This window comes from Canis lupus, chromosome 8, assembly GCF_048164855.1.
Source record: "Canis lupus baileyi chromosome 8, mCanLup2.hap1, whole genome shotgun sequence".
Taxonomy (NCBI): Eukaryota; Metazoa; Chordata; class Mammalia; order Carnivora; family Canidae; genus Canis; species Canis lupus.
In genome coordinates, this window is record NC_132845.1 from 22,133,003 (window position 1) to 22,158,786 (window position 25,784).

At 44.3% G+C, this 25,784-nt stretch overlaps 1 protein-coding gene across 3 annotated transcripts in view; it reads right to left on the minus strand.

Annotated features, from left to right (window-relative positions):
• The window catches only part of BCAR3 (BCAR3 adaptor protein, NSP family member), a 156,163-nt gene that overhangs the window by 71,323 nt on the left and 59,056 nt on the right, over positions 1-25,784 (minus strand). For all 3 annotated transcript variants that reach the window (XM_072834564.1, XM_072834566.1, XM_072834565.1), the window contains exon 3: positions 6,110-6,149. In XM_072834564.1, the coding sequence (XP_072690665.1) occupies positions 6,110-6,149 (40 nt within the window). The remainder of the gene's footprint in view (positions 1-6,109; positions 6,150-25,784) is intronic.

The following is a 25,784-nucleotide window of genomic DNA, read 5'->3' on the forward strand; positions in this document are numbered from 1 at the left end:
AGGTAGGACAGGGGTAGCTCTCCCTCGTGGGGAGGGGAGGGGGGGTAGGTCGGTGGGGTGGGGGTTGGGGGGCTCCCTCGTCGGGGGAGGGGGAGAGGGGAGATAGGATGGGGGAGCCCTCCCTCTTTGGGGGGGTAGGGTGAGGGAGGTCAGACGGGGAGGACCCTCCCTCGTGGGGGGGGCGGTGGGGGGGAGGTCGCACGGGGGGAGGGGGGCTCCCTCGTTGGGAGAGGGAGGGGAGGTGGGGGGGGAGCCTTCCCTTGTGGGTGGGGTGGGGGTGGGGAGGTTGGACAGGGGGGCCCTCCCTCATGGGGGGTGGGGGAGGTCGGCGGGGGGTGGGGGGAGCCCTCCCTCGCTGCCCGCTGGGCGCTGCCCACACCACCACGGATCCGGGCGCAGGGCCAGCGCGGTGCTGGGGATGCGCACACTGGGCGAAAAAGCTGCAGAGCCAGCCAGCGGCCGTTCTTTGGTTCACAGACCTCGCTAAGACCTCCCGGCCTGTGCAGCGCGCCATTGTCTTTGCGAGTCCCTTTCAGGACTTTGGAGGCGGCTAGTTCAGAGCGGCCTGGCGTCGGTCAGAGGCTGCTATTTGACTGTGACCAAGGCTGCGGCCACCTGGAGCACAAGGCCACCTGGAGCACAGGCCACCTGGAGCGCAAGGTCACCTGGAGCACAAGATCACCTGGAGCACAAGATCACCTGGAGCACAAGGCCACCTGGAGCACAAGGCCACCTGGAGCACAAGGTCACCTGGAACACAAGGTCACCTGGAGCACATGGCCACCTGGAGCACAAAGCAGGGCTGCAGCCCCCACGGCCCTGCTCCCACCACTGGTTAACGCGCACTTCTGGGCGCTGGAATTTGCATAATTACTTCTCTTTTAATCTGCAGGGTGACCTAATGTGGCCCGCGGCCGGCCTCAGGAGGCCTCAGGAAGCGGCCTTGCTGGGATCTGAGCCTTGGGCGGCCTGTCCTATCCCTAAGGCCCTCTCAAAAGGAGCCTTTTGGAGCATTAACCCCATAAAGGGCTGATTGCCAAGGCGCCTGGCGCCGGGAGCTGCTCATGAGCACTGGGGGGCATGGCGGGGGTGAAGGAGCCTTCCAGGGTGAGGTGCGAGTCCCCACTCAGGATAACCTCTCCAGTCCTGTCCCTTCTCTCCAGCCTGCGAAGGAGCTCAGCAACTGCAAATCATCTCCTAAAAGCTCGCAAGTGATTCTAGCAAGAATCCACCCAGGCTGACGACAAAAGAAAGGATATTTGTTCACTAGGAGGCTAACCAGGGACAAAAGGCTGCATTCCGTCTTGACACTTGCTAACTGCGGTCGCCTGGAGAGCAGGCCTTTGTCCACAGGCGGGCATTGTGCTGTTTACAGCCTGGCCACTGAAAATGGGCTTGCCTACATCTTGGCTAATTTGAAAAACAGTCATCCTGATTTTCTTTTCTACTTGACTTTATTTTCCAATATATCCTTCTTAAGGGCATTTAAAAATGAAAAACCTGTAATAAACATTCCTTTTAAAGGAAACATCACCCAGCTGTGCCCCAATCACCACCTCCCCTAAAATATATATATATATATATTTTTTTTAAACTATTCCCAGAAAAGAGATGCTTTATTAAAAGGGCTGTAAGGCTTGTATGTGAAGAAGCTACGAAGAATTAGAACCTTCAGTATGAAGGGGAAAAGGACAGGAAGTAACATAAATTTATAATATTCAGTGTATGAGGAAGGCAACTCTTAAAGCTTAAAGTAGCCCCGGGAAAAGAATAAAAAGAATGATACAGTGAAAATGAAAGTAAGTTTCATAGGTTCAAGAAGGGGTTACAAAAGTGAAAGCATAACAGATCATAAGAGCATATGTAGGAGTATTGAGATATATCCCCAATTTTTTTAGGTAATATGATGTATGGGCAGTTATTAGCTCTCACATCCTTGGTCTTTTTTTTTTTTTTTTAATTTTACTTATTTGTTCATGAGAGACAGAGAGAGAGAGAGAGAGAGAGAGAGGCAGGCAGAGGGAGAAACAGGCTCCATGCAGGGAGCCCGATGCGGGACTCGATCCCGGGACTCCAGGATCATGCCCTGGGCAGAAGGCAGGTGCTAAACCACTGAGCCACCCAGGGATCCCCACATCCTTGGTCTTAATGTCTGAAACACATGTTCCAATCAATATGACACTTTTGGTCATAGTGATAGATGGTCAAGACTGATAGATTAAGAACCCCTTCCTACTCGTTAAAAAAAACTTTCCCCTCCAGCGTATATAAGGTACAGAGGATCCTAAAAATATTCAAAGGACGTTAACCCATCCCTGATGTTCCAGTGAGAAGATGGAACCCACAGAAAGAAGGTAGCAAATCCAAAGTCAGAGTGGGCGGACTGGGCCCCCCTCCCAGATGGTTTTCAGGAGTTGTATAACCTGGAGTCTACTGGAATGCTATCTGGGAAGGTTAGCACACTGGGCTATCATTTATTCACATTTTAGTATAATTATTTTATCAAATGTTCTAAGCAGTTACCTGACACAAGCCTAAGATACTAGACCCTGAATAAATACATTGTAATGGTGGTAAAAATATGGGGGGGGGGGGGGACAAATGGAGCGGTGAGCAAGTAAAACAGCCCAGAAGACAAAGCCTCCTTCACAATTTTGCCTTGGGCTTTTTCCTCCAAAAGCTATTTCCTCTGTTAAAAAAAAAAAAAAAAGTTTTTATCTCTGGTGAGGTATGCTAGGTACGCAGAGGAATTCCAGAGCTGTACACCACTAACCAAAGTCACTAATGACTAAGGAGCAGCAGGAAGGTGGAGCTGCGCTGGACGGCTCTGCTTCCTAACTTGGAGGAATTGCTTTCTTTCCGGTGCAGTGAAAAAGAGAATCAATTCCATTTTGTTACAGGTAAAATCAGACTTTCAAGATGATCATGTTTTGAGCTACTGTGAGAGGGTGGGGGTAAACGTGGGGAAAAGCGAGGGCTCCAAAAACCAGGCAAAAGAAAAAAAAAAAACCACAACTCCCCTCTCTAACAGAATTAAAGAGGCAGAAACGGTGGAGAATGAGATTCCAAAACATCCTCTGGCTGGTTTGGAGCTGCTTTAATTTTCGTATTGTGTCCAAACCTGGAATTCAGCGGGTAGCGTCTAGATGCTGTTGGGGGGCCCCAGCAGGAAGGGAAAAGCCTCCGACAGCCCCAGGGCTCCTCCATTCCCGGCGCAGGGCAGCTACTGGTAGCCTAGCAACCGCCGAGGTCCCCTTTCACACCGGATTAATGTGCACAAACCGCATCGAGTGTTAGGAGGACATGGAGTACAAACTAGGCAGAAGAGAATTTTGGATTCATTCTCTACCCAGCTCTCTCTGCCACAGTCCTGCAGCCCCAGTGGCCTGCACGCTGGCCTCCCTCCCCCGTGCCTAACTCCCGGGGCACAGGGAGGGGAAGCCAGGCCCAGGTCGATGGATCTCTCTCTCTCTCTCTCTCTCTGCTGGGCACTGGGAAAACCAGGTGAGGAAGGTTAGAAAGTCTCTGGTGGGAAGGAGAAGGCATTGGAAGACAAAGAGGGACCTGGGACTGGAGCTCTCCATAGGATGAGAACCCCTGAGAAGACCCTGAGACAGAGATCAAACCACCTATCCTTATGAGATCCCTAAAAATGTGCTCCCTTGAATCTTGATTTTTTTTTTTTAGACTGATAAATCTGACTCTACCAGAAGGGGACCCTACCTGATGTGAGAAATTTTACCAAGAATCTCTACTTTTCTACATGCCCAAGAGGCATTAAGCGCACCAGGGGATTGTAGGGAATAACATTCAAAGTCAGGGGGCGCCAAACTGCAACCCAGTTTATTTACAAGTATCTCACCTCCCTTGATTATTTTCCCTCACCCTCCGAATCACTAGATCACGAGCTGGCACCGATTTACAAGGCCTTCATGACATGGACTCATCAGCCAGGCTCAAGAGGGCAGCCAAGTCTGAGAAATGCTTGGATGAGCCTGCTCTGGCCCAAGAAGCATGACACATGAGTCCATTTAGACCTTGAAGTCAAAGGCCTCCATCAATGTGCTTTCAGAGCTTCAGTGCCCATAGAAGCAAATGAATTTACCCAACAAATCCCCAAACTATCCCTCCAAACCAAGGGCAAAGTGGGGAGTGGGAAAGAATATATGTATGTATGTATATGTGTGTGTGTGTGTGTGTGTGTGTGTGTGTGTGTGTGTGTGTGATGCATACAGGAGGAATACAGAAACTTCATTTATAAAGCCCCAACTAGATTCAGACGAGGCTGGGAACAGAGTGACCCTCAGAACACCTCAACAGGTCCTGGGAAGAAGTACCCTCAAGCCACCAAGAGCAGTCCCATCACATCTCACTGCTGGGGAAAACCAGGACTGCCTAGCAAGACAGCCACCACCGAGAACCCCAATATTTCCTCTTACTCAACACAACTCAACTCAGAATGACTGACATTCATTAATGTGACACAATGGCTTAAAGAATACTAAAACAGATCATTCCAGAATCTCTGTTTTGCTTTTGAATTCATCACCAGATTATCTTAAGGGCTCAAACACTGTGAAAGAAAAACCAGGTTAGTTGGGTAAGGGAAGGATCTGTGCTTGCTAAGTACAGCCTGAGTCAGCCTGCAGCAGGACACAGCCAATTTCGGGAACATGACATGAGTGGCCTCTAAAGAACTGCTATGATTTACACACTGCCTAATTCTAGGGCACATTTTTTATGTCGTGCTCTAATCAAATCAAAGTCTCTGGGAATAGCACCTCCCTAATGCTTTGCAGCATACAACCTGCATAAAAACATAGGTGGATGCATCCAGGAGGCACACAGACATCATTTATAAAGCTCTCTCATGATTCTGACATGGCAGCCGCCGGCTGGCTTAGGACCATATATTTGCTGCAGTAATACTACAGTTCAGACATAGACTGGGTATGAGAGGAAAAAATAATACCCACCTCCATTCCAACAAGCTTTGTTATGACTATTTCAAGTGATTAAGCGATTCTACTACAGGTCTCTCCCCTACCATCCATCCTCTGGCCAAAAGAGAGAAGGAATGCTAACAGGTACATGAAAAAGCAACAGGCCTAAAAACTCTGAAACTGTAATACTGCCCTCCAAATAATGAGGATGGAATGTGGCTCCTAGGAGGCAAGTACCTTAGAACACATCCCATGATTTCTCCTAAAAATTAAGGATATATGTTGTCATAAATCCAAGAAACTCAGGGTGACAAATCAGAGTTCTCTTTTCTGTAGTAGGTACCAGATTGCCGTTCTCAAAAATAAAATAAAGCATACACCCCCCCCCAAAAAAATGGTGTGTGTGTGTGTGTCTGTGTGTGTGTGTGTGTGTGTGTGTGAAAAGCGTCTTTTCTTTCTGCTCAGAAGGAAATCACTGTTTTGGATTGTTGACTATTTAGAAGCCGTGAACGTCAGTCCCACTGGAAAGCAGTGTGTGGCCATGGCTCATGTTCCTACGCAGGATAGTGGCTGTTGGGAACGAAGGGCCAACTCTGAAAACCTCAGGGAGCCTACAGTCCTCCACTGAAGATAAACACAGGTTCATAATTCATTATCTACCATCTCCCAAAATCCAAAACACTCTAAAAACTAAAAAATTTTCAGTCATTTGGCAGCAAAACAAACCTGACGTCATTTGGTGGTAAAGCGTGAGCTGAGCTACATAAAATCATTTGTAGTCTATTTATCCCACTTTCTGTGAATATTCTTACATCTCACTGCTGAAATAATGAGTTTGAGTCTGGAGTGCTGACCCTAGCTAGATCCTGCTGAGGATGTTACATACGTGCATGATATTACCTTTCTAAAAAAATTCCTGAATTTTAAAACCCATCTAGCCCCAAGGGTTTTAGATAGGTGGAAAAGGACTATAGACCTCGAATAGGATGCCATAAGACCCCTGCAAAAGTTACTGAAGGCCTAAGAGAGTCAAATAAACCCCAGGTTGTTTCCATCTGAGCAGCTTCCTACACAGGCCAGACTGCAGCACTATTTGGCAAAGCTGTGTTAAAAATGGGAAATGTATTACACAGGGTCCTGATTCCACGTTAAATATTGTTTCCTACCTTCACATATTCCAGAGTTGGGTCCAGAAGATGCTGATCCCTGGAAAGAGAAAACATAAGTATGAGAACAACTGGGAAGAATGCGTTCTTGCACTGAGTGAAACGTATCCAACATGATTTCACTGTGTTCATTCAAATTATTAAGATGGGCCCACCTCCCAGACAGTACTCACCGCAGACAGATAAGGAAGTCAGAACAGACACAGTTTCCTTTCATGGTGTGTGTTGGGGGTAGGGGAAGGGGGTCGGACACCACCATAATCCGCCTAGAAGCTCCACATGCTTTCTTATCATATTTAGGCTCTAAACATTAGACTATTTCATGTGGTAATTCTAGATTCACTTGAGCATAAAAATTAGACTAAAATTCTGAAGCACAGACCAGCAAGGAAGATAGAGGTGAGTGTAAAGGACTGGATGCCCAAATGAGGGGTACTCTGGACCACCCAGCAGCGTCACACCCTCTCTGACAAAAGAAAATGGAGGCTCTGGTGGGCCCAGGGGCTGCCCAAAGTCACCCAGCCCTGGGGGCAGGAGATGGAGTCTGTATACCCAGCTCCGCTTCTAGGCCACATCTTCCTTTTTATTTTAAGATTTTATTTATTTGACAGAGAGAGACAGAGAGAGAGAGAGCACACACAAGCACGGGAAGCATCAGAGGGGGAGGGAGAAGCGGGCTCTCTGCTGAGCGGGGTGCCAGATGTAGGGCTCCATCTCAGGACTCTGGGATCACGACCCAAGCCAAAGGCAAATGCTTAACCGACTGAGCCACCCAGATACCCCTTCCCCTTCTCTCTCTCTTTTTTTTAAATCGCTGCCTTGATTACCTACCCACCCACCCCTGGTGTCTAGCAGAGAATTGACCCTCACTTTCTTTGGCACCCCATACTGTTCTCTTTCCATGTAATGTCTGCTGGTGTCTGTCATAATATGACATTGGGATTAACCAGACAGTTAAAGGTAAACGGCAGCAGGTGGTACTGGGGAGGCTGATTTCTTACTGAAAGGAAGGGAAACAACCAGGGCAAAGGAGAGGAGTGGGAGACATGAGAGTGGCCATTTTCAGTATTTGCAGAGTTACAGCGAGCTGCCCCCCAACAGAGGATGTGAAAGGACAGCTGCCTTCAGAGACCTGAACTTCAAAAACTCAATACATCCCTGCAGAGATGGCATCATTCTGAGGACAGAATAGCTCTGAAGCCCGTAAGAGGAGTCTTCTCCACGGAGAGGGTCCTAGTTTATCTATAGAAAGAACGGGTGCCTCAGAAGTCCCACCAACAAGCAGCTTCCTCTGCAAGGCTGGGCTCAACCCCCAAACTCGTGGGCTTTGACACTTCCGTGGTGATGGAGAGACCCTGCAAGATGGCAGCACTTCTCCCTGGGTTGAGAGAGAATTCTGGTCACTGCTAGAGCACAAGGAGTCCCAACCCCACAGGATCTTGTGGAAACCATGCTTGGCTTGGTATGACTGTCCATTCAGGGCAGCACATGGGGCACCTGTGCAGAGGCAGGCTGGTGTCCAAGATGCTCCCCACCATGTCAGTGGAGCAGTTCTCAGAGGAGTCCCTCTAGTGCCAAAGGATCAGAGAACAGCATAAACTCACCATCCCTGGTGAGGGCTATAAACCAGTCTTTCAAAGCCTTAAAACTCTTTGTCTTCAAGTTCGTTTATCAGGCATCTTTTCCCAAAGCCCTGGAGCCTGTGTGCTGTGCCCGGGCACCACTTCTCCTGCCACCTGGACACCATGTTGATGTCATCAGGCTTTGCATCTGTGGAATCACCCGGCTAGTGACCAAAAACTCTGTCAGCAGCACTTTGGCTGTGCTCCCTTTTAAGTTCTTGAATTCCTGGTTTTCTTTTTTTTATTGTTTACTTAAAAGATTTTATTTATTCACTCATCAGAGACACAGAGAGGCAGAGATATAGGCAGAGGGAGAAGCAGGTTCCCTGTGGGGAACCTGATGTGTATTCGATCCCAGGACTCCAGGATCACGATCTGAGCCAAAGGCAGATGCTCAACCACTGAGCCAGCCAGGTGCACCAAACCCCTGGTTTTCTAGTGAATTAATATTTCAGGCTTATAGCCATCTAGTCTTAGGCTGAACATCTGGCCCAGAGGTCTGGTCCTGTGAGGACAGAAAGATGTTAGAACCATTGAAATGCTGTTCTCATCTTCAAATTTCTTTTTTATGTACATGTAAAAATGTGCATTATATACACTCATACATACATGGCTTAATGCATGGATAAACAGTATGAGTATGGGGGGCTGAAATCAAAGGTTCCCAAGTGTTTTTGGTCCAAGGATCTCTTTATGTTCTAAATTACTGAGGACTCCAAAGAGCTTTTGTTCATGTGGGTTATATCTACTGATTACTGATGTTAGAAATTAAACAAATTTTTAAAACATTTATTGATATCTTAAAAACAAACCCATCACATATAAGATAATAATATTATTATAAGTAGATATTTTTTCATAGCAAAAATTTAGTGAGAAGAGTGACACTGTCTCATATTTTTGCAAATCTTTTTCATGTCTGGCTTAGTCGAAGGACAGCTGAATTCTCATATCTGCTTCTCCATTCAGTATGTTTTGATATGTCTTGGTTTCAAAAAATGTCCATGCTCACATAGATATATAATTGGAAAAGGGAGGGGTATTGCATTAGACTTTCAGGTAATTATGGCTATTCTTCTTTGATACCATACCAACACTGAACAAGTGGTAGTTTCTTAAAGATTAGTTGAAATGTGTCATCTTGGACCACACCTGTTATTCTTCTGCATCTATCTTGCACTTTGATTGTCCATGCATGATTCTGTATCCCCTATCCTAGAAAATACTGATTCACCAAGTTATATAGATATTCTAAATTTTGACACATTTCATTATAATATTAAAAAAAATCACATTTGTCAGTATCATCACTAATCTCATCAGAAGTTGTTAAGCACTGGAAAGTGTCAAGCTCATGGAAGATACCAGTTTTCCAAACTTTAATTTTCAGTTGAAAGGTTGAATTTTGGGACATCTGGGTGGTTCAGTGGTTGAGCATCTGCATTCAGCTCAGTTCCTGGGATCGAGTCCCATTATCAGGGTCCCCCTGGGGAGCCTGCTTCTCCCTCTGCCTATGCCTTTGCCTCTCTCTCTCTGTGCCTCTCATGAATAGATAAATAAAATCTTTAAAAAAAAAAAAAAAAAAAAGCAAGCTTGAATTTTTTCACTGGCAGCTAACACTGTCAAATATTTTCCTTGAGATTCATTCATTCATTTTGGGGAAAATATTTGCCAAATACCAAGACCATATAGTCATGGTTTGTCATTTTAATTCCCCTTTTTTTAGGTGCCCAAATGTCATTCTTTTAGTAAATTCTTTTTAGAATTTTGTCCAGGATCTACTCTTCTCACCAGATTTAGCTGTAAAATCCTTTTCCTTTCACCTTTGAAAGCTGAAATGTTCCTTTCTTTCTTTCTCAAGAGATGTACCTGAAAACTCTCTGAGCTAGCTCTCTCAGAACAGACCCTTCAAGTTCTCTTGGGAAGACCTGGGATAATCCACATGGACTCAGGCCAGGAGCTGTGCCTGGGTGGCTCCTGAAGCACTGCTGATGAGCACAGTTCCCACTCAGAGACAGGATCTCCTAGAGGCAGGGCAGCCTGTGCTCTCCCATCCAGAGAGCCCAGCATAAAAGAGCCTGGGGTGTTCTCCAAAATGCTTCCCACCTTAGATGAACCTCCTGTGTTCCTCTTTATTTTTTAAAAAAAGTAGACTCCACACCCAGCATAGAGCCCAACACAGGGCTTGAACTCACAACCCTAAGATAAAGATCTGAGCTGACCCCAACCAACTGAGCCATCCGGGTACCCCTATGTTCCTCTTTGATTCTCTACACACAACTTCTCTGGGCAGAAGAGAAGGAAACTGGGAGTCTCTGGTGAGGGATAAAACTGAAGTCCCCAGGCAGCCCGGGTGGCTCAGCAGTTTAGCGCCGCCTTCAGCCCAGGGCCAGATCCTGGAGACCCAGGATCAAGTCCTGCGTCGGGGTTCCTTCTTGGAGCCTGCTTCTCCCTCTGCCTCTGTCTCTGCCTCTTTGTGTGTCTGTCATGAGTAAATAAAATCTTAAAAAACAAAAAACTGAAGTCCCCTTTTGACACTGCCCCCAGATGAACTCTGCTAAGGAAGCCTTGTACATTCTGCTACAATAGCAGAGGGGACTCTAACTGTCCTAAAATTCTAATTCAGGGCTCCCAGGAGTCCCCTAGAGGATCCTCATGTTCTTATCCTTTTCAGATAGGCAAGGAATACAGGAGAGTATAACAAAACCAAGTGAGTGTGTTACAAATCCAAAAGCTTTCAAAGTTATTGCCTTGATCTAAATTAAAATTATGTTTGAATGCAGAAGTGTGTGTCTCCTTTCTCAGCCAGCCACCTCATCCCAGCTAACCAAAAGAAGATATGAGCTGGAAAACACAGCAGTTGGCCCCGTAGCCCCAGCCTCTAATTTGAAATAGAATATCCAATTATTCATACAAGTCTGTGCAGCAAACACTCCCTAAGCCACAGATTTATATTCTCCAACAGAGATCACTAGAAAACAAACAGAAGAACTTGGCAATCAAAATGAAAAGTTTTTATATATATATATATTTTTTGCTGATGCAAATTATGAATCCTGACCCTTGTGAATCCATGATGTTTTGTGCATCTCCATTTACAATTGCTGAGGCTGGCAAGCACCCACAGCCCCTCTGTCAGGCATGCTGCCCTACAGTGCACGGTCCACAGACCACAGGAAAGCAGCAGACTGAAACTAGACCCTCCTGTTATTTTGTTCTTAGGTTGATTACGTTTTAAATAACAACACTGTGTTTACGCCAGTTAAGTCAGTGTTTCCAGTGTCCTGCTTTCTAAATAAAGTTCATACTGAGGGACGTATAGTTGGGAATCATAGAAATGATGCATTTGTTATGTTAGTTTGTTTCTCATCAGTAACCAGGTTAACAGTTCCTCCCTCTTAAAAGGACACTTGATCTACACATTTGCTATTTTGAGTTAAGAGGTTCTCCATCTGGAACATATAAGCAAAATTTCCCTAACAGATCTTCCCTGAGTGCTTGGAAGACAGATGAGGAATGAAGTACCCTATGTCTGTCTTAAATTATAGAATGTTTTAAATGAATGAATGTTTTGACTTCTTTAAATAGTATAGAATAAATTAATGGCTAACAGTGTTGCCAAACAAATGTCCTTTTGGATAGAACAAAGAGGAATCATTTGTAATAAGAGGATTCTTTCATGTAATAGAGATGTGAGAAACTAGATCTAACTGTTCTGAAGAGACTGAGTAGACTAAAGTAGAATAAAGTTCCCTTTGAGCCCCATGCACACTAGCAATCTGCAGAGTGGATACCCCTCCTTGGTGCACATGGCATGGTATTTGGATTCCGGTTCATTCTACCGTACTTATATAGGGCCGCTCCTCTACAAGGTGAGCAACCTAAGAACAGTGGCGAGTCTACTTCATTCCCAGTATCTCCATAATTCTTGCATTCATCCCAGAAACATTTTCAAGCATCTGCAACATGGTATGCTGTAGGCCAGACAATGGAAACAGAAGAAGCGAAGACAAAGGCTCTGCTCCCAGAGAAGCTGCAGGCAAGTGGGGAAGACAGGTCAACAGACCCAGCACAATTCAAGTAGGTATCAGTGGGAAGGAAACACCATGGAGGGGCCTTTCAGGCAATCTCTAAGCTAAGGTTTGAGGGCTGGGTAGGAACTCAACTGGTGAAGCAGCTGTGAGGTAGGTGGTAATGAGAAATACCCAGGCAATGGGAGAAGTGTGTGCCAACACATGGGGACACGGGACGATGTGGCGCACTTGGGAAACCAGAGCACTCAGGAGTAACTCCGCTCTAACCCAGGCCACCAACATCTCTTGCCAGGATGCCTGCAATACCTTCCCAGCTCCACCATCTCCACAGCAGCCAGCATGATGCTTACCCAAATTAAAATCCTCTAATAACTCTCATCTGATCAGAACAAAACCCTGGAGACCTCAGCAGGGGCCCTGGTTGGCATGGTCCCTGGCAGCTCTCCAACCTCCCTGTGGTAGGAGGAATTCTGAGGATGTCTCCCAACAAGAGCTTCATCCTCTGGATTCCCAGCATTGCTGTGAAGGGGTTTTGTAGATGGAAGCCTCAGGTCAGCTGACATTAAGATCTGGCAACCATCCAAGTGGACCTGATGCGCAATACGAGGGGGCCTGGACAGCGTGACGGGACCACATGGCCTGTGACAAGGCCCGTGGCATGGAACTCTGGGCGGCCTCTACACGGGAACTGCCCCCCAGCAGACAGCCAGGGGGGAGATGTCAGGCCCTCAACCACAAGGAACTGGGTTCTGCCAACAACCCGAATGACTATGGAAGCAGATTCTTCCTCTGAGCCTCAGGTGAGAACACAGCTGCTGACATCTTCAGTTTAAGACCTGTAACCAAGAACCCAGCTGAGCTCTGTGGGGCGTAATGTGGACATTAAGGCACCAAGTTCGTGACCATTTGTTACTCAGCAAAAGCCTACTATACACTCATTGGCTATTCTATTCATTCCATCAAGACATACTGACTTTTCTTTCTGATGTTCAAACATGCCAAGCTGGTCGCTGCCTCTGTGGCTTGGCATTGCCAAGAACGTTCCTTTGCCTAGAATGTTCTCCCTGCAGTTCTGAGGCTCACCGCCTCACATCATTCAGGTCTCTGCTCCAACACCACCTCCTCAGAGCTTGCCTTAAATACCTATCTAAATAAGCACCACCATTACCTCTATTGCCTTATCTGACTTTATTTTTTTCCATATCATCTGCTATTATATGAAATTGCTCATGGTCTTTTATCCTATAATATAATCCTGCAAGACTGCGGCTTTCTCTGCTTTATTCACCTTGGTATCCCCTGTGCTCTGCACACAGCAGCTCCCCAGTAACCACTTGTTGAATTAATGAATAAGGAACAAGTTATGGAGGTGCAGGGTTGGAGAGGGCTCAGGAGCGGTGGCAGTTTAGAAGATCAGGATGAAGAAGAGGCAGAGACAGAGCATAAGCAGCTTGGATGCCATATAAACATGTCTAGACTTATGAAAGCAATGAGATTTGTTGAAAAATCTTAAGCCTCAGAATAACTGGAGATTTGTGTTTTAGAAAAATTCCCCTGCACTAGTGTGGAAAACAGATTCGTAGGGGGGCAAGACGGAGTCGGGAAGACCAAAGGAAAGGATGCTGGAGAGGTCCGCATGACAGAGGGAGCGGGGATGGTGTGCAGATTAAATAGACTTTTTAAAGTGAGAATAGACAAATGGTGATAAAGGACTAGATTCAGTGGGTGAAAAGGAAGAGAGAGATAAGGGCACTTGCTGAATTCTTTCTAAGGGAATTAAGTAGATGGTGCCTAGCACATCTCAATATACTCATTAAGAATGAACTAGTAAAAACATTTGCTTCAAGCACTAAACTATGCAAACTTTTAAGACTATTGGAATCTGAATTGTAAGACTCTGCCCCATTGCCACCCTTTTCCATGGTTAGCAGTGCACACATGATTGCTGCCATTCAGCTCCTGAATGTTTCAGATAGCCTCCCTTCCTTTTCAACTAGTAAGTAAGTTACTTTCAGAAGGGTCTTTCACATTTTTCAAATTATGAACATGTAAATCTTTCCCATAAAGTATGATGAAATGTAACAAATAGTTAAGGGATCCCTTCACACCAACAAAAATAGTTACCTCGGAAGTAAATGCAGAACAATAAAACAAGACAGCTGTGTAGATACTAGCCAAGAATGCCTGTTTTACATAATCCTTTGGTCTTCTCCGTCAGCCCCACTCCAGAGAGCAACCAGTGCTTGTTTATGTCTTTGCCATGGAACTATTAGCTCCATAAGGGTAGGGGCTACTTCTGTCTTGCTCATCAATATATACTAAGCCCTTCAAACTATATTTGTCACATTAACAGCCAATTAATAAATAAACAAGGGCAAGAATGGACAAATGAAAATTTAAACCTTAAAAAAACACTTTTGTATATAGTCCAAATAAGGCCTCAGAAAATTAGAAATTTCTACCATGGGACTTTTGTTTGCTTAATATGGTAGACCAGATACTCTGAAAACTAAATGATAAATTAAATTACAAATACACTCTCAAATGTATTGAAGTCACAAGAAAGATAAATCCTCAAGAAACACAGACATATACAAAATAAGAACAAAACAAATCAAGAACACAAAACATGAACAAGAGGGTAAGAAGCAAAGCAGGAGGCAGCCCAAGTGGCTTAGCGGTTTGGCACCACCTTCAGCCCGGGGTGTGATCCTGGAGACCTGAAATCGAGTCCCACAAAGGGCTCCCTGCATGGAGCTTGCTTCTCCCTCTGCCTCTCTCTCTCTCTCATGAATAAATAAATAAAATCTTAAAAAAAAAAAAAAAAAGAAGATGAAGCAGAGCAGGGAGGATAAGCCTTGGGTCCATAGAAGTGAGCAGGTAATCACAGAGCCACATATAACGTCTGAACCATCAGAACAGGACTATACCATCCCTACAAAAAGAATCTGCAAAAATAAATACATACATGAAAATTAAGAAGGTAGCATGCTCTCCAGCAAGGGGAACCAAGAAGGAAACCCACTGTCTCCACCACAAATTCTGATGGAAAAAAATAATGGCAGTAATAATGGTCTCCCTTGAGAATTTGGAACCACAAATCAGTCTTCATGTTGGTTGGGATTCAAATTTATACTACCTTCTTTGACAGAGAATCCAAAACTAAGAAATTAAAGTGTTTGGGTTGGTGGTGCCATTACTAAGGAAACAGTGTAAATACTTTTGGGTGGGGTAAGGGGGAGGTACTTTATCAATAGAATGCCACTCAGGATACCCACAACTGTGGTTAAACATAAATTTCCTTTCAGAAATAACCATATACACAGGAAGCAGGCCCTAATCACTGAAGCCAGCAAAAATAACAATAGACTGAGATCCTTCAAGACTTCAGATATCGGAATATCAGATATAGGCTATAAAATAACAATGTATGATTAAAAAAAAGGAATAAAAAAGGTGATCTCAGAGTAAACAGGCAGTTATAAAAACAAAAAACTGATTAAAATATATAATCTGCTACATGACAGATTAAACATGACCTAAATATGACAAATCTATAAAGAAACTATAAACAAATATACAAAGACACTATACAATCACAGCACAGAGAAAAAAGGTGATGGAAAATATAAAAGCAACGTGGAAGGTAGAATGAGAAGGCCTAATTACATTTAACCAGAACTCTAGAAGAGAACCGAGAGAGAAAATAAGCAATAGTCAAAGAAATAATGATGAGAAATCTTCAAAATAAAGATACCCAATCTCAGATTTCAGGCATCCCAACTCATCCTACACTGTATCAACAAAAATAAACTCTCACACAGACACACTGCAATGAAACTACAGACCATCAAAACCAGAGAGAATATGGTAAAAAGCAGCCAAAGAGCAAAGAAAAAGTTATCCTCAGAGCAATGACAATTAGGCTGGCAGTGGGTCTTCATCGGCCAGGAAGTAACTGGTAAACATCAAATATATTACAAATATATTCTCAAATGTATTGAAGGTGACTCCAAACCAGCAGGGATGGTATCAAACAAGACGAATGTGTCATTTGAGGAGTTAAAAAAAAAAAAAAAATAGCAAGTGCTGGCAAAGATGTGGAGAAATCAGAGCCCTTATGTGTGGTTGGTGGGAATGTAAGTGGTACAGCTGCTAGAAAAAATAGTGTGGAGGTTCCTCACAAAATGCAAAACAGAACTACCATATGATCTAGCAATTCCACTTCTGAGTATATGCCCAAAAGAACTGAAAGCAGGATTTCAAGAAGATATTTGTGCACACGTGTTCTTAGCAGCATTCTTCACAGAAGCTAAAATGTGGAAGCAACCTAAGTGTGCACTGATGAAAGAAGAGATGAACAAAATGTGGTACACACATACAATGGACTATTACTCGGCTTAAAAAGGGAGGAAATTCTGACATAGGCTAGGACAGGGATAAACCTTGAGGACTTTATGCTAAGTGAAGTAAACTGGTTACAAAAGGACAAAAAGCATACAGTTTTATTGATTTTTAAAAAAAAATTTTTTGAGGGCAGCCCGGGTGGCCTGGGGCATGATCCTAGGGACCCGGGATTGAATCCCACGTCAGGCTCCCTGCATGGAGCCTACTTCTCTCTCTGCCTCTCCCTCTCTCTCTCTGTCTCTCATGAATAAATAAATAAAATCTTTTTTAAAAAGGGTTTTTTGGGATCCCTGGGTGGCGCAGCGGTTTGGCGCCTGCCTTTGGCCTAGGGCGTGATCCTGGAGACCCGGGATCGAATCCCACGTTGGGCTCCCAGTGCATGGAGCCTGCTTCTCCCTCTGCCTATGTCTCTGCCTCTCTTTCTCTCTCTCTCTCTCTCTCTGTGACTATCATAAATAAATAAAAAATTAAAATAAATAAATAAATAAATAAATAAAAAGGGTTTTTTAAAAATATTTTACTTATTTGAAAGAGAGAGTGAGAGCATGTGAGTAGGGGGAGGAGCAGAGGGAGAAGGAGAGGGAGAAGCAGACTCCACAATGAGTGTGGAGCCAGATGCAGGGCTCCATCTCATGACCCTGAGATCCAGACCTGACCTGAAATCAAGAGTTGGACACTTAACTAAGCCACCCAGGTGCCCCTGTACAATTTTATTTACATGAGGTACCTAGAGTAGTCAAATTCCCAGAGACAGAAAGAATAGTGGTTGCCAGGGGCTGGCGGGGAAAGGATAGGAAGTTGTTTCATGGGTACAGAGTTTCTGTTTTGCAAGATAAAAAGAGTTGAGGAGACTGGCTGCAAAACACTGTGACTGTACTTAATATTTCATCAACTCATCACTAATTGTACACTTAAAAATGGCTAAGATGGTAAATTTTATATTATGTGTATTTTACCACAATAAAAAAAAAAAGACTAATGGGGTGCCTGGGTGACTCAGTCAGTTCACCGCCTCTTGATTTCAGCTCAGGTCATGATCTCAGAGTGGTGAGATGGAGCCCTACCCTCTGTCAGGCTCTGCGATCAGCAGGAAGTCCGCTTGAGATTCTCTTCCCCTCCCTCTGCCCCTCTCCCCTGCATGCTCACTTTCTCTCCAAAATAAATATATAAAACTTAAAAAAGAAAAAGAAAAAAGACAAACTAAAACATAGGGCAACGATGGCATATAAGCCAAGTGAAAGGCCACATTTTAAGGTCCTATATTGTTCAGGAAGAAGTAAAGGTGTTCTTTTTAGGTTTTACAAAGTAATTGTGTTTTAAAAGTAACAGTAAATGAAGAGTAATTTCTTTTTTAAGATTTTATTTATTTATTCATGAGAGACACACAGAGAGAGAGAGAGAGAGGCAGAGACACAGGCAGAGGGAGAAGCAGGCTCCATGCAAGGAGCCCAATGTGGGACTCGAACCCAGGAATCTGGGATCACACCCTGAGCCACCCAGGCGTCCCAAAGAGTAGAGTATTTTTAAAGAGATAATACAAAATAAGGCAATTTTTAAAATCCACAGGTTTAAAAAAAATGTACAGCTAGTACAGACATACATAAGAGACAGCTATAAGCCCAAATACTGTATATCACTAAACTCAATAACTGTTAACTAGATTAAACTCACAAAACAGATTTTCAGAGGTTGAATACAGCACATATAGGATACATTAAAAGTGGTATTTTGAAGGAAATGTATAACCATAATGCCTATTTTTAGGGAAAAAAAGACTAAGTATCCAGTTTAAGTTAAAAGAATAAACACAACTAGAACAACAGAGATGAGGCAGAGAAATTAAATATAAAACAATGATAGAACAGGGGAGCAACAAATAAACCCTTGTTCTTTGGAAAGCCTGATAAAACGACCCTCTGACAGGTATCATCCAGGGTAAAAGAAAGAAGGCACAAAACAATATAGGAAATGACAAATGAGTAGAGCCATGGACACAATAGAGCATAGTAAGGGAATCCTATGAACATCTCTATGCCAATGAATTTTAAAATTTAGCATAAATGAACAAATTCCTAGAAAAATACTAAAACAGACTCAAGAAGAAACAAATTTGAATAGCCCTATAACCATTTAAAAAACTGAACCAGTAGTTCAAGATCTTGCACAGATCCTGATGGTTTTACTATCTAGCAAGTTCTGCCAAACTTTAGAATTATTATTACTTGAAAATGACATAAAAGCTTCAAGAGACTGGAAAAAGAGGATATTTTAACTTTGATCCCAAAAGCAGACCAGGTCAACAAAAGGAAAGTATCACTAAAAGGAAGGTATAGGATAATCTCACACATGAATAGATATATATTTTTTAAAGATTTTATTTATTTATTCATGAGAGACACAGAAAGAGAGAGGCGGAGACACAGGCAGAGGGAGAGGGAGAGGCAGGCTCCATGCAGGGAGCCCAACGTGGAACCCGATCCCGGGTCTCCAGGATCACACCCTGGGCTGAAGGCGGCACTAAACCGCTGAGCCACCCGGGCTGCCCGAATAGATATTTTTTTAAAAACCTCAATAAAATATTAATAAACCGGGATCCCTGGGTGGCGCAGCGGTTTGGCGCCTGCTTTTGGCCCAGGGCGGGATCCTGGAGACCCGGGATCGAATCCCATATCAGGCTCCTGGTGCATGGACCCTGCTTCTCCCTCTGCCTGTGTCTCTGCCTCTCTCTCTCTCTGTGACTATCATAAGTAAATAAATAAAAATTTAAAAAAAAATTTTAAATATTAATAAACCAATTCTAACAATGTAGAAATATACATCATAGTCAAACTAGGTTGACTCCAGAAATACAGGGGCAATCGAACAGTGAAAACCTACTGATACAATTTACCACATTAACAGGTTAAAGGAGAAAAATCATTTGAAGCATCTAATTAATGAGAGAAAAAAGCATTTAACAAAAATCATCCTTCTAGGATCTTGGGAGGGAAAAAGCTAACTCTTCACAAATGAAATACAGAAGAACTTCTGTAACTTGAAAAGGGTATCTATGAAAAGCCTCAGTAAGCATTATTATTTTTTTATTGGAATTCAGTTTGCCAACATATAGCATATCACCCAGTGCTCATCCCGTCAAGTGCCCCCCTCAGTGCCCATCACCCAGTCACCCCAACCCCCTGCCCACCTCCCAGTAAGCATTATTTTTAATGGCAAATTATTAGAATCATTACTAAAATTAAGCCATCAATCAGAAACAGGGATGTCCCTTCTTGCTTCTGTGCACCACTGTCCTGAGGTCCTAGCCCATAAAATTAAATAAGAAATAAAAGGTATAAGAATCAGAAAAAGGAGAACAAAACTGTCATGATTCACAAATGTTCACTGCCTCCATTAGAACACAAAGAATCCATACAGACCTTATAAGGAAGTAGAGCAAAGTTCCTGGATATGAAGCACTGTGCAAAAATCTTCAATCTAAAACCTACTGAGGGAATATAAGGCTTGTATGTCTAGGTTGGAGTTCTTGCTTTATGGGTGTTCATTCATCACAAAGGAACTCATTCCTACAATACCTAACTGAAATGCAAGACAAAGAGCTATGTGGGATCTGTAGTTTGAGTTCCTGTTTATCTGAAGTAGTAGGGCCAAGGAGGAACAATCACTGTACCTCCGGGGTCTACTGGTCTACCATGCTTAATCAACTCATGACCAGAGCATGTCACACAATCAGGGACAGAGTTCACCCTCCATTGGCAACTTGGTGGCTGCAGCCCACTCCCATGTGGATATGGCCTTGGAATCTAGAGCCTTCACCCTCCATTCTCCATCACAAAGTGCCATCAACATCTCAGGATCTTGGTTGGGAAGAAAAGAGGATGGAAGGATTGCAGGAAGGAAGAGCTGGCAATAGGCTTTAAATCTAGTAGGAGTCTATGTCCACTGGACAATGTTCCTTACCAGATCATGTTCTTTTAGGTAAAATTAATATATGAGACAGTCTAGCGTTCTCATTTTATATTTTATTAGATGATATCCATAGTACTAAGCCTTGCCCAGCTCACCAGCCTTAGTTCCTCTTCTTGCTCCTAACGGTCCAGTAAATCCAAACTGCCTGGAATTCCCTGAACCAAGAGGCCTTGAGTCCCCACCACCTTCCTGTTCATTCCCCTCTTCTCTGACCACCGTTTCCCCTGCCCCCCACAACTTAGAGAATAACATCTCCCCAGCACTCCTTTTTTATTATAAAACCTTATGACAAATAATTCAATACAATGCATGTACCCATGTCCATCTCCCTTACCGGACTATGAGCTCACTGAGAACAGGGATTATATTTTATTTACCTTTGTATCCTCAGGGCTTGGCTGCTCAATAAATGTTGGTTTGAATGAATGAACGTTTGGGTGTGGGTGTCCTCTCCACTGTGCAACAGGTCTAGACCCCAACCCTTCCCTTTGCCACACTCCCTGGATTCACCAAGGGAAGAATAATATTGTAGGGAGAGAGGCAACAAGAGAGAAATGTTGTTCTTGAACTGATGGGCCTTCCCATTAGAGACATGATTTAGCTCCAGCTCCATGCTTGAACTGTGGTAGCCTCAGAGAGAACCCCTTCAGCTGTGGATCGCTGCTGCTATCAGGGCCATGCCTGGATCCCCAGCCCCACCGAGACTAGATGTTTTCAAAGTGACATCGAGAGGCCAGCTGCTCCTGCTGAACAGGAATCTCTCTGGGCCATGCCCGAAATGCCCTGTGTGAAGTTCATCAGGGAGTGCACCCAGAGGATGAAGAGATCACTACGGGGCCACTTCCATTGGCTTGTGGAAAAACAAGAAGAGGTGGACACTTAAAATAGGGCTGGCCTGGAGAGTAGAGAGACAATCTCTCTTGGAAAAAATCTCAACTGGTATGTGAGTAGATGGACAGGTTCTTTATTGATGCTGGAATCACATGACCATCCCAATAAAGAGGTACTTTCTTACTCTAGGCAGGGGCATATAATGTATATAGCCTTTTGCTAATTTTAAAAGATATGTAGCTTTAAAAACACAGAGCTTGGGATGTCTGGGTGCCTCAGTGGTTGAGCACCATCTGCCTTCAGCTCAGGGCATGATCCTGGGGTCCAGGATCAAGTCCCACATCAGGCTCCTTGCAGGGAGCCTCCTTCTCCCTCTGCCTGTGTCTCTCATGAATAAATAAGTAAATCTCAAAAAAAAAAAAAAAACCCACAGAGCTGTAACACTTCAGGATGTGCATTTAGGAAAATATATTTGGTCTCATCACCTTGCAAAATAAACAAGAAGAGATTCACTGTCCCACATCTCACAACATATATTGACCTTATTTGTTAGAATAGGCTTCGCTGGGGGCTGACAAAAGTAAGGTTGGTGCATACTTTATATTCTCCTCCCAGGGTTAGCATAGGACATGAGAAGTTCGTCTTCACTAATACACTGAACCTTAGGGATATTCCTTAATGATTAAACCAAAAGATCTGCTTTAGAGAGGAGGAGTGGCCTCAATAGAAGCTCTGTAGAGGGGGGTCCATCTTCTATTTCTGGTTGTCTAGTGCTAAAAAACAATTCACCAGATTTGTGATCTGGGCAGTCAAGTGTGACCACTTCCCTTCATCTGAATATTAAACTTCAATTAATGCTCCTAAAATCACATTAGCTCCTTTGACAACTATAGCACACTGCTGACTCATTCCAAAGCTGCACTTATCCAAATCCTCCACTATTTTTCACATATGGCTAGAACCCAAACCCCACGCTCAGAGTATGGGGTTTGGGTTATAGTCTTCGCACTAGAGTCTTATCCAATTAGATTTGGTGTATTCTTTCAAAATGCCAATATCTTTTTTGGATCGCATTTCTGTCATTCTGACATATGAATCATGTCATCCATCAAAGGAATCTGTATGTCAATATTATTGTCTAAACGATTTTTAAAAATTGGCCAGAATGGACAGATGTGGATCAATCAGGACACAGCCTGCACACTTCATCTACTACCACCTAGCCTGCCTCTCACCCAAAGGATAGCACCAGTGATTGGCATCGGTTTCCATACCTTCTCAACCTTCCTTTAAACCTACCAACAAATAACCCCAGGAAGGAAATTAATCTGGTATGACTTGCTTTTGGCAAAGCCCTGCTAATATACAAATAGCTGCTATTTCCTCCACCAAATATGCAAAACTCATTGTCCTAATAATCCTTTTATGATATTTCCTGAGATCAGGTCAATTGAATCATGTTACAGGTTAATTTCATCTCTCTAATTCCTTTCCTGAAAGCTGAAATACTCCTCTCTCTGCATCTTCCCTGTAGTGTGCGTTATGCCTCCATCCTCCGAGGTCGATGGTCTGCTTTGATGGGCTCGGCCTCCAGCTCCCTCAGTCTTCTGGGGCCTTGAGGCTTCACCTCATTTGGGAGCATTCAAGCCTCTTCTACTCCAGACAGTTCTCTTCCTTTTCATGGATCCTACCCTTTCCAATCAGAGAAGTCATTTCCTTGACAAAAAATGCAAGCCGAACGGAGGCTCAGCAGTTTGGTATCTGTCCCATCCCCCTCTCTCTGGTTTTATTGTTCCAAACATAACTCCTGAAAGCCCTTTGTGTTACCCTTAGCATTTTTCACAATCCTCTGCTTGCTCTGTGCTCTGTTTCTTTTGTAGCCCGGAGCCACCCTCTGGTATGGTCCTTGGCTGCATGGGTTGCATGGCTCAACCTTTTCCTGGGCCTGGGTCCAAGGCCAGGATGACACAGAGGACTCGGTGGCACACAGAACAGGCAGGCCCCAAGGGAAGGGTTATCTAGAAAGCACAACCTTCGATCATCCAGTCAAGGATGTGCATACTGGAAACATGATACGTGGAAATATGTTAAGGTCAAAGGTCAAGAGAAGCAGAACTGTTTCTAGAACTAGCAGTGATGTGAAGGGTAATCCCATGGATGTGAAGTTTAGATCGGGGGCAAAGAAAATGGAAAGAACAGATGCTGGCAAGGTTGGATGGTTCAAAAGGGGCACCCCTTTTTCCTAGGGCTATGAACTCCTCACACAAACACACAGCCCCTGGCCTGCCTCTAAAGCTCTACCCACCCCCCCAAGCACAAAGTCAGGCACATGGTCTATGTTCAACATACCCATGGATGAACTCAGCAGAATGGCCCTGGCTCATCACACCGCATTAGGGGGATCCTGGAAACCAGTCAGTCCAGGAGCAGACAGTCCTGCAGATGCAGTGTTAAACCAAGAACTACCTGGACAGTCACATACCTCTTCCTCCTTCGAACTGTGTTCAGCACGCTATTTATGGCTGTCCTCAACCGTGATTCCCCTTCAGAGCCTCGGACCATGCAATCAGCTTATCATTTCCTTCAACTTTGGGAATCTTTCTTCTTAATGCCCAGGGTACACTGTAGATAAGGACCCATTTTCCTCCCTGGCTATCAGAGATTCTAAGGCCTGGGTACTTGTAATATGCCTGCTTCTCTCACCTCGGCAGCCAATTCCTGCTTCTAGGAGTCCATTTCTATCTCATTTGAAAATACAGCAATGCCTGATAAGTGTGCTCATGACATATATTAACAGAATGGCAATTAAACCATCTCCTTAGGCAGATTCCCTAATCATGTGTAAACAGCATCATTTAAATATCCCACATGTTACACTCTGGTGAGTCTAGATAGGAATCAGAGACTAATACAAAGCAGTACTGGTTGATAAAAATTTGACACGGTCATAGGTTAACCTGTGCTCAGCAGAATTCTAGTGACAGCATTAAGCCAAGAGCTATAGCTCATATCTTAACTTGGCAGGAGTCAGTCAAACTGAATAGAGTAAGAATAAGAAAAACTGTATCAAGGCCAGTATGTCTCTTGGCAAGCAGAGAGGGTCTGGCATCAGTGACTCATCAGGCTTCGGGCTGTCTGAGCCCAAACACAGCACTTTTGATAAAAGCAGATGCTTTGTTTGGCTGGTGTCTCTTTGCCCTTCCTCCCTCTCCCAGTCCCATCCACCCCACCCCCAGCCGCGCTTCATCCCCTCTAGAACAGTGTGTCTGTAAAGGTCTCTTCTCAACTGTTTCAAAGGCAGAATAAAAGCCATGTGGTTTTGAGATAACGTCCTCAAGACCTCTAAAAGGAAAGATTTTACCGAGCCAAACAGACAGAACATATGCCCTCAACCTGCCTTCCAGGTGGCTGCCCACCTGAACCTTGGAAAAGCAGCCGTCACCCCTCAGGCAAAAAGCCTGCATGTCAACCACAGTCATCCATTTACCTCCTCTGTCCAGAGTCACCAGGGAACGTGTGGGACCCAGCAGGGAAGAAAGCGCAGGAGCATAATCACCATGCTGCTGACACAAGCCCACAGGGAGGGTGGCCCTGGGGACATGTCTGCTTTAATTAAATCAAAAACGTTTTCTAAAAAGACTCAAATAATGAAAAAATGTGTTTTGTTTTATTACATGCTTAGAAGATTAGATCTTTTCCTATTGAGTTGTGTCTCTCATCTTAAGAAGAAAAACTTTCCTTTGAACAGTACCTCTATGCAATTCCTGCCTCCCTTCTCTTTCCTTCCCTTCCAAACCCAAGGTTCAGGCTGCACCACTGACTCCTTGGAACAGATGTGGTGAGGTTCCTCAGGGCTGGGTCCTAGGGTCCCTTCCCTTTATGCCTTACATAGCTCTCTCCCTTGGTGAGGACATCTGCTTCCATGGCTTTAATTTCACTTCTATGCAGACTCCTAACTTTGTAGCCTTGAGCACAGCTCTCCAGAGCTCCAGGCTCATAACGCCGACTGGTTAACACCTCCACTTGGCATGCCTGCCTCTTGAACTTAGCACATCCTAAAGACAAGTCTCAGTTCTCTGCCATCTACCAAACAAAAAGTAGCTGAACAAATGAAGCCCTGTTTCCCTCCTGGTCTTTCCCGTCTCAGTAAGTGGCCCCGCCTCATACACTCAGCTGCCTGATCCTCCCAACCTTCAGGAAGTTCCCTAGACTCTACTTACCAAACCAATCTTGAATCTACCGCCGTTTACCTTCTCCACCACTACTCTGGCACAGACCTCCACCTGCTCCCTCTACCTCTGCGCCCACCTCCTGCTCTCCAGGCCCTCTCCCCTACCAATCTCCTCTCCAAGGAGACCAAGTGATAGTCTAAAAACTGAATCAGGGCAGCCTGGGGGGCTTAGCGGTTTAGCACTGCCTTCGGCCCAGGGCCTATCCTGGGGTCCCAGGATCGAGTCCCACATCAGGCTCCCTGCATGGGTCCTGCTTCTCCTTCTGCCGTGTCTCTGCCTCTCTCTCTCTCTTTCTCTGTGTCTCTCATGAATAAAATCCTAAAAAATAAATTAATTAATTAAAATAAATTAAAAATTTAAAAAAATTAAAACTGAATCAGATCACATTTTTCCCTTACTTAAAACCCTTGAAAGACTTCCCTTTGCCCTCAGGAGAAAACCTAAACTCCTCACACCAAGATGAAGACCAGTACCATCCAATAGAAATACTATATGAAAAACATATTATTTTTTTTATAACACCTGGTATTCATCACAACTGTCCTCCTTAATACCCATCACCTACTTCACCCAACCCCCCCAA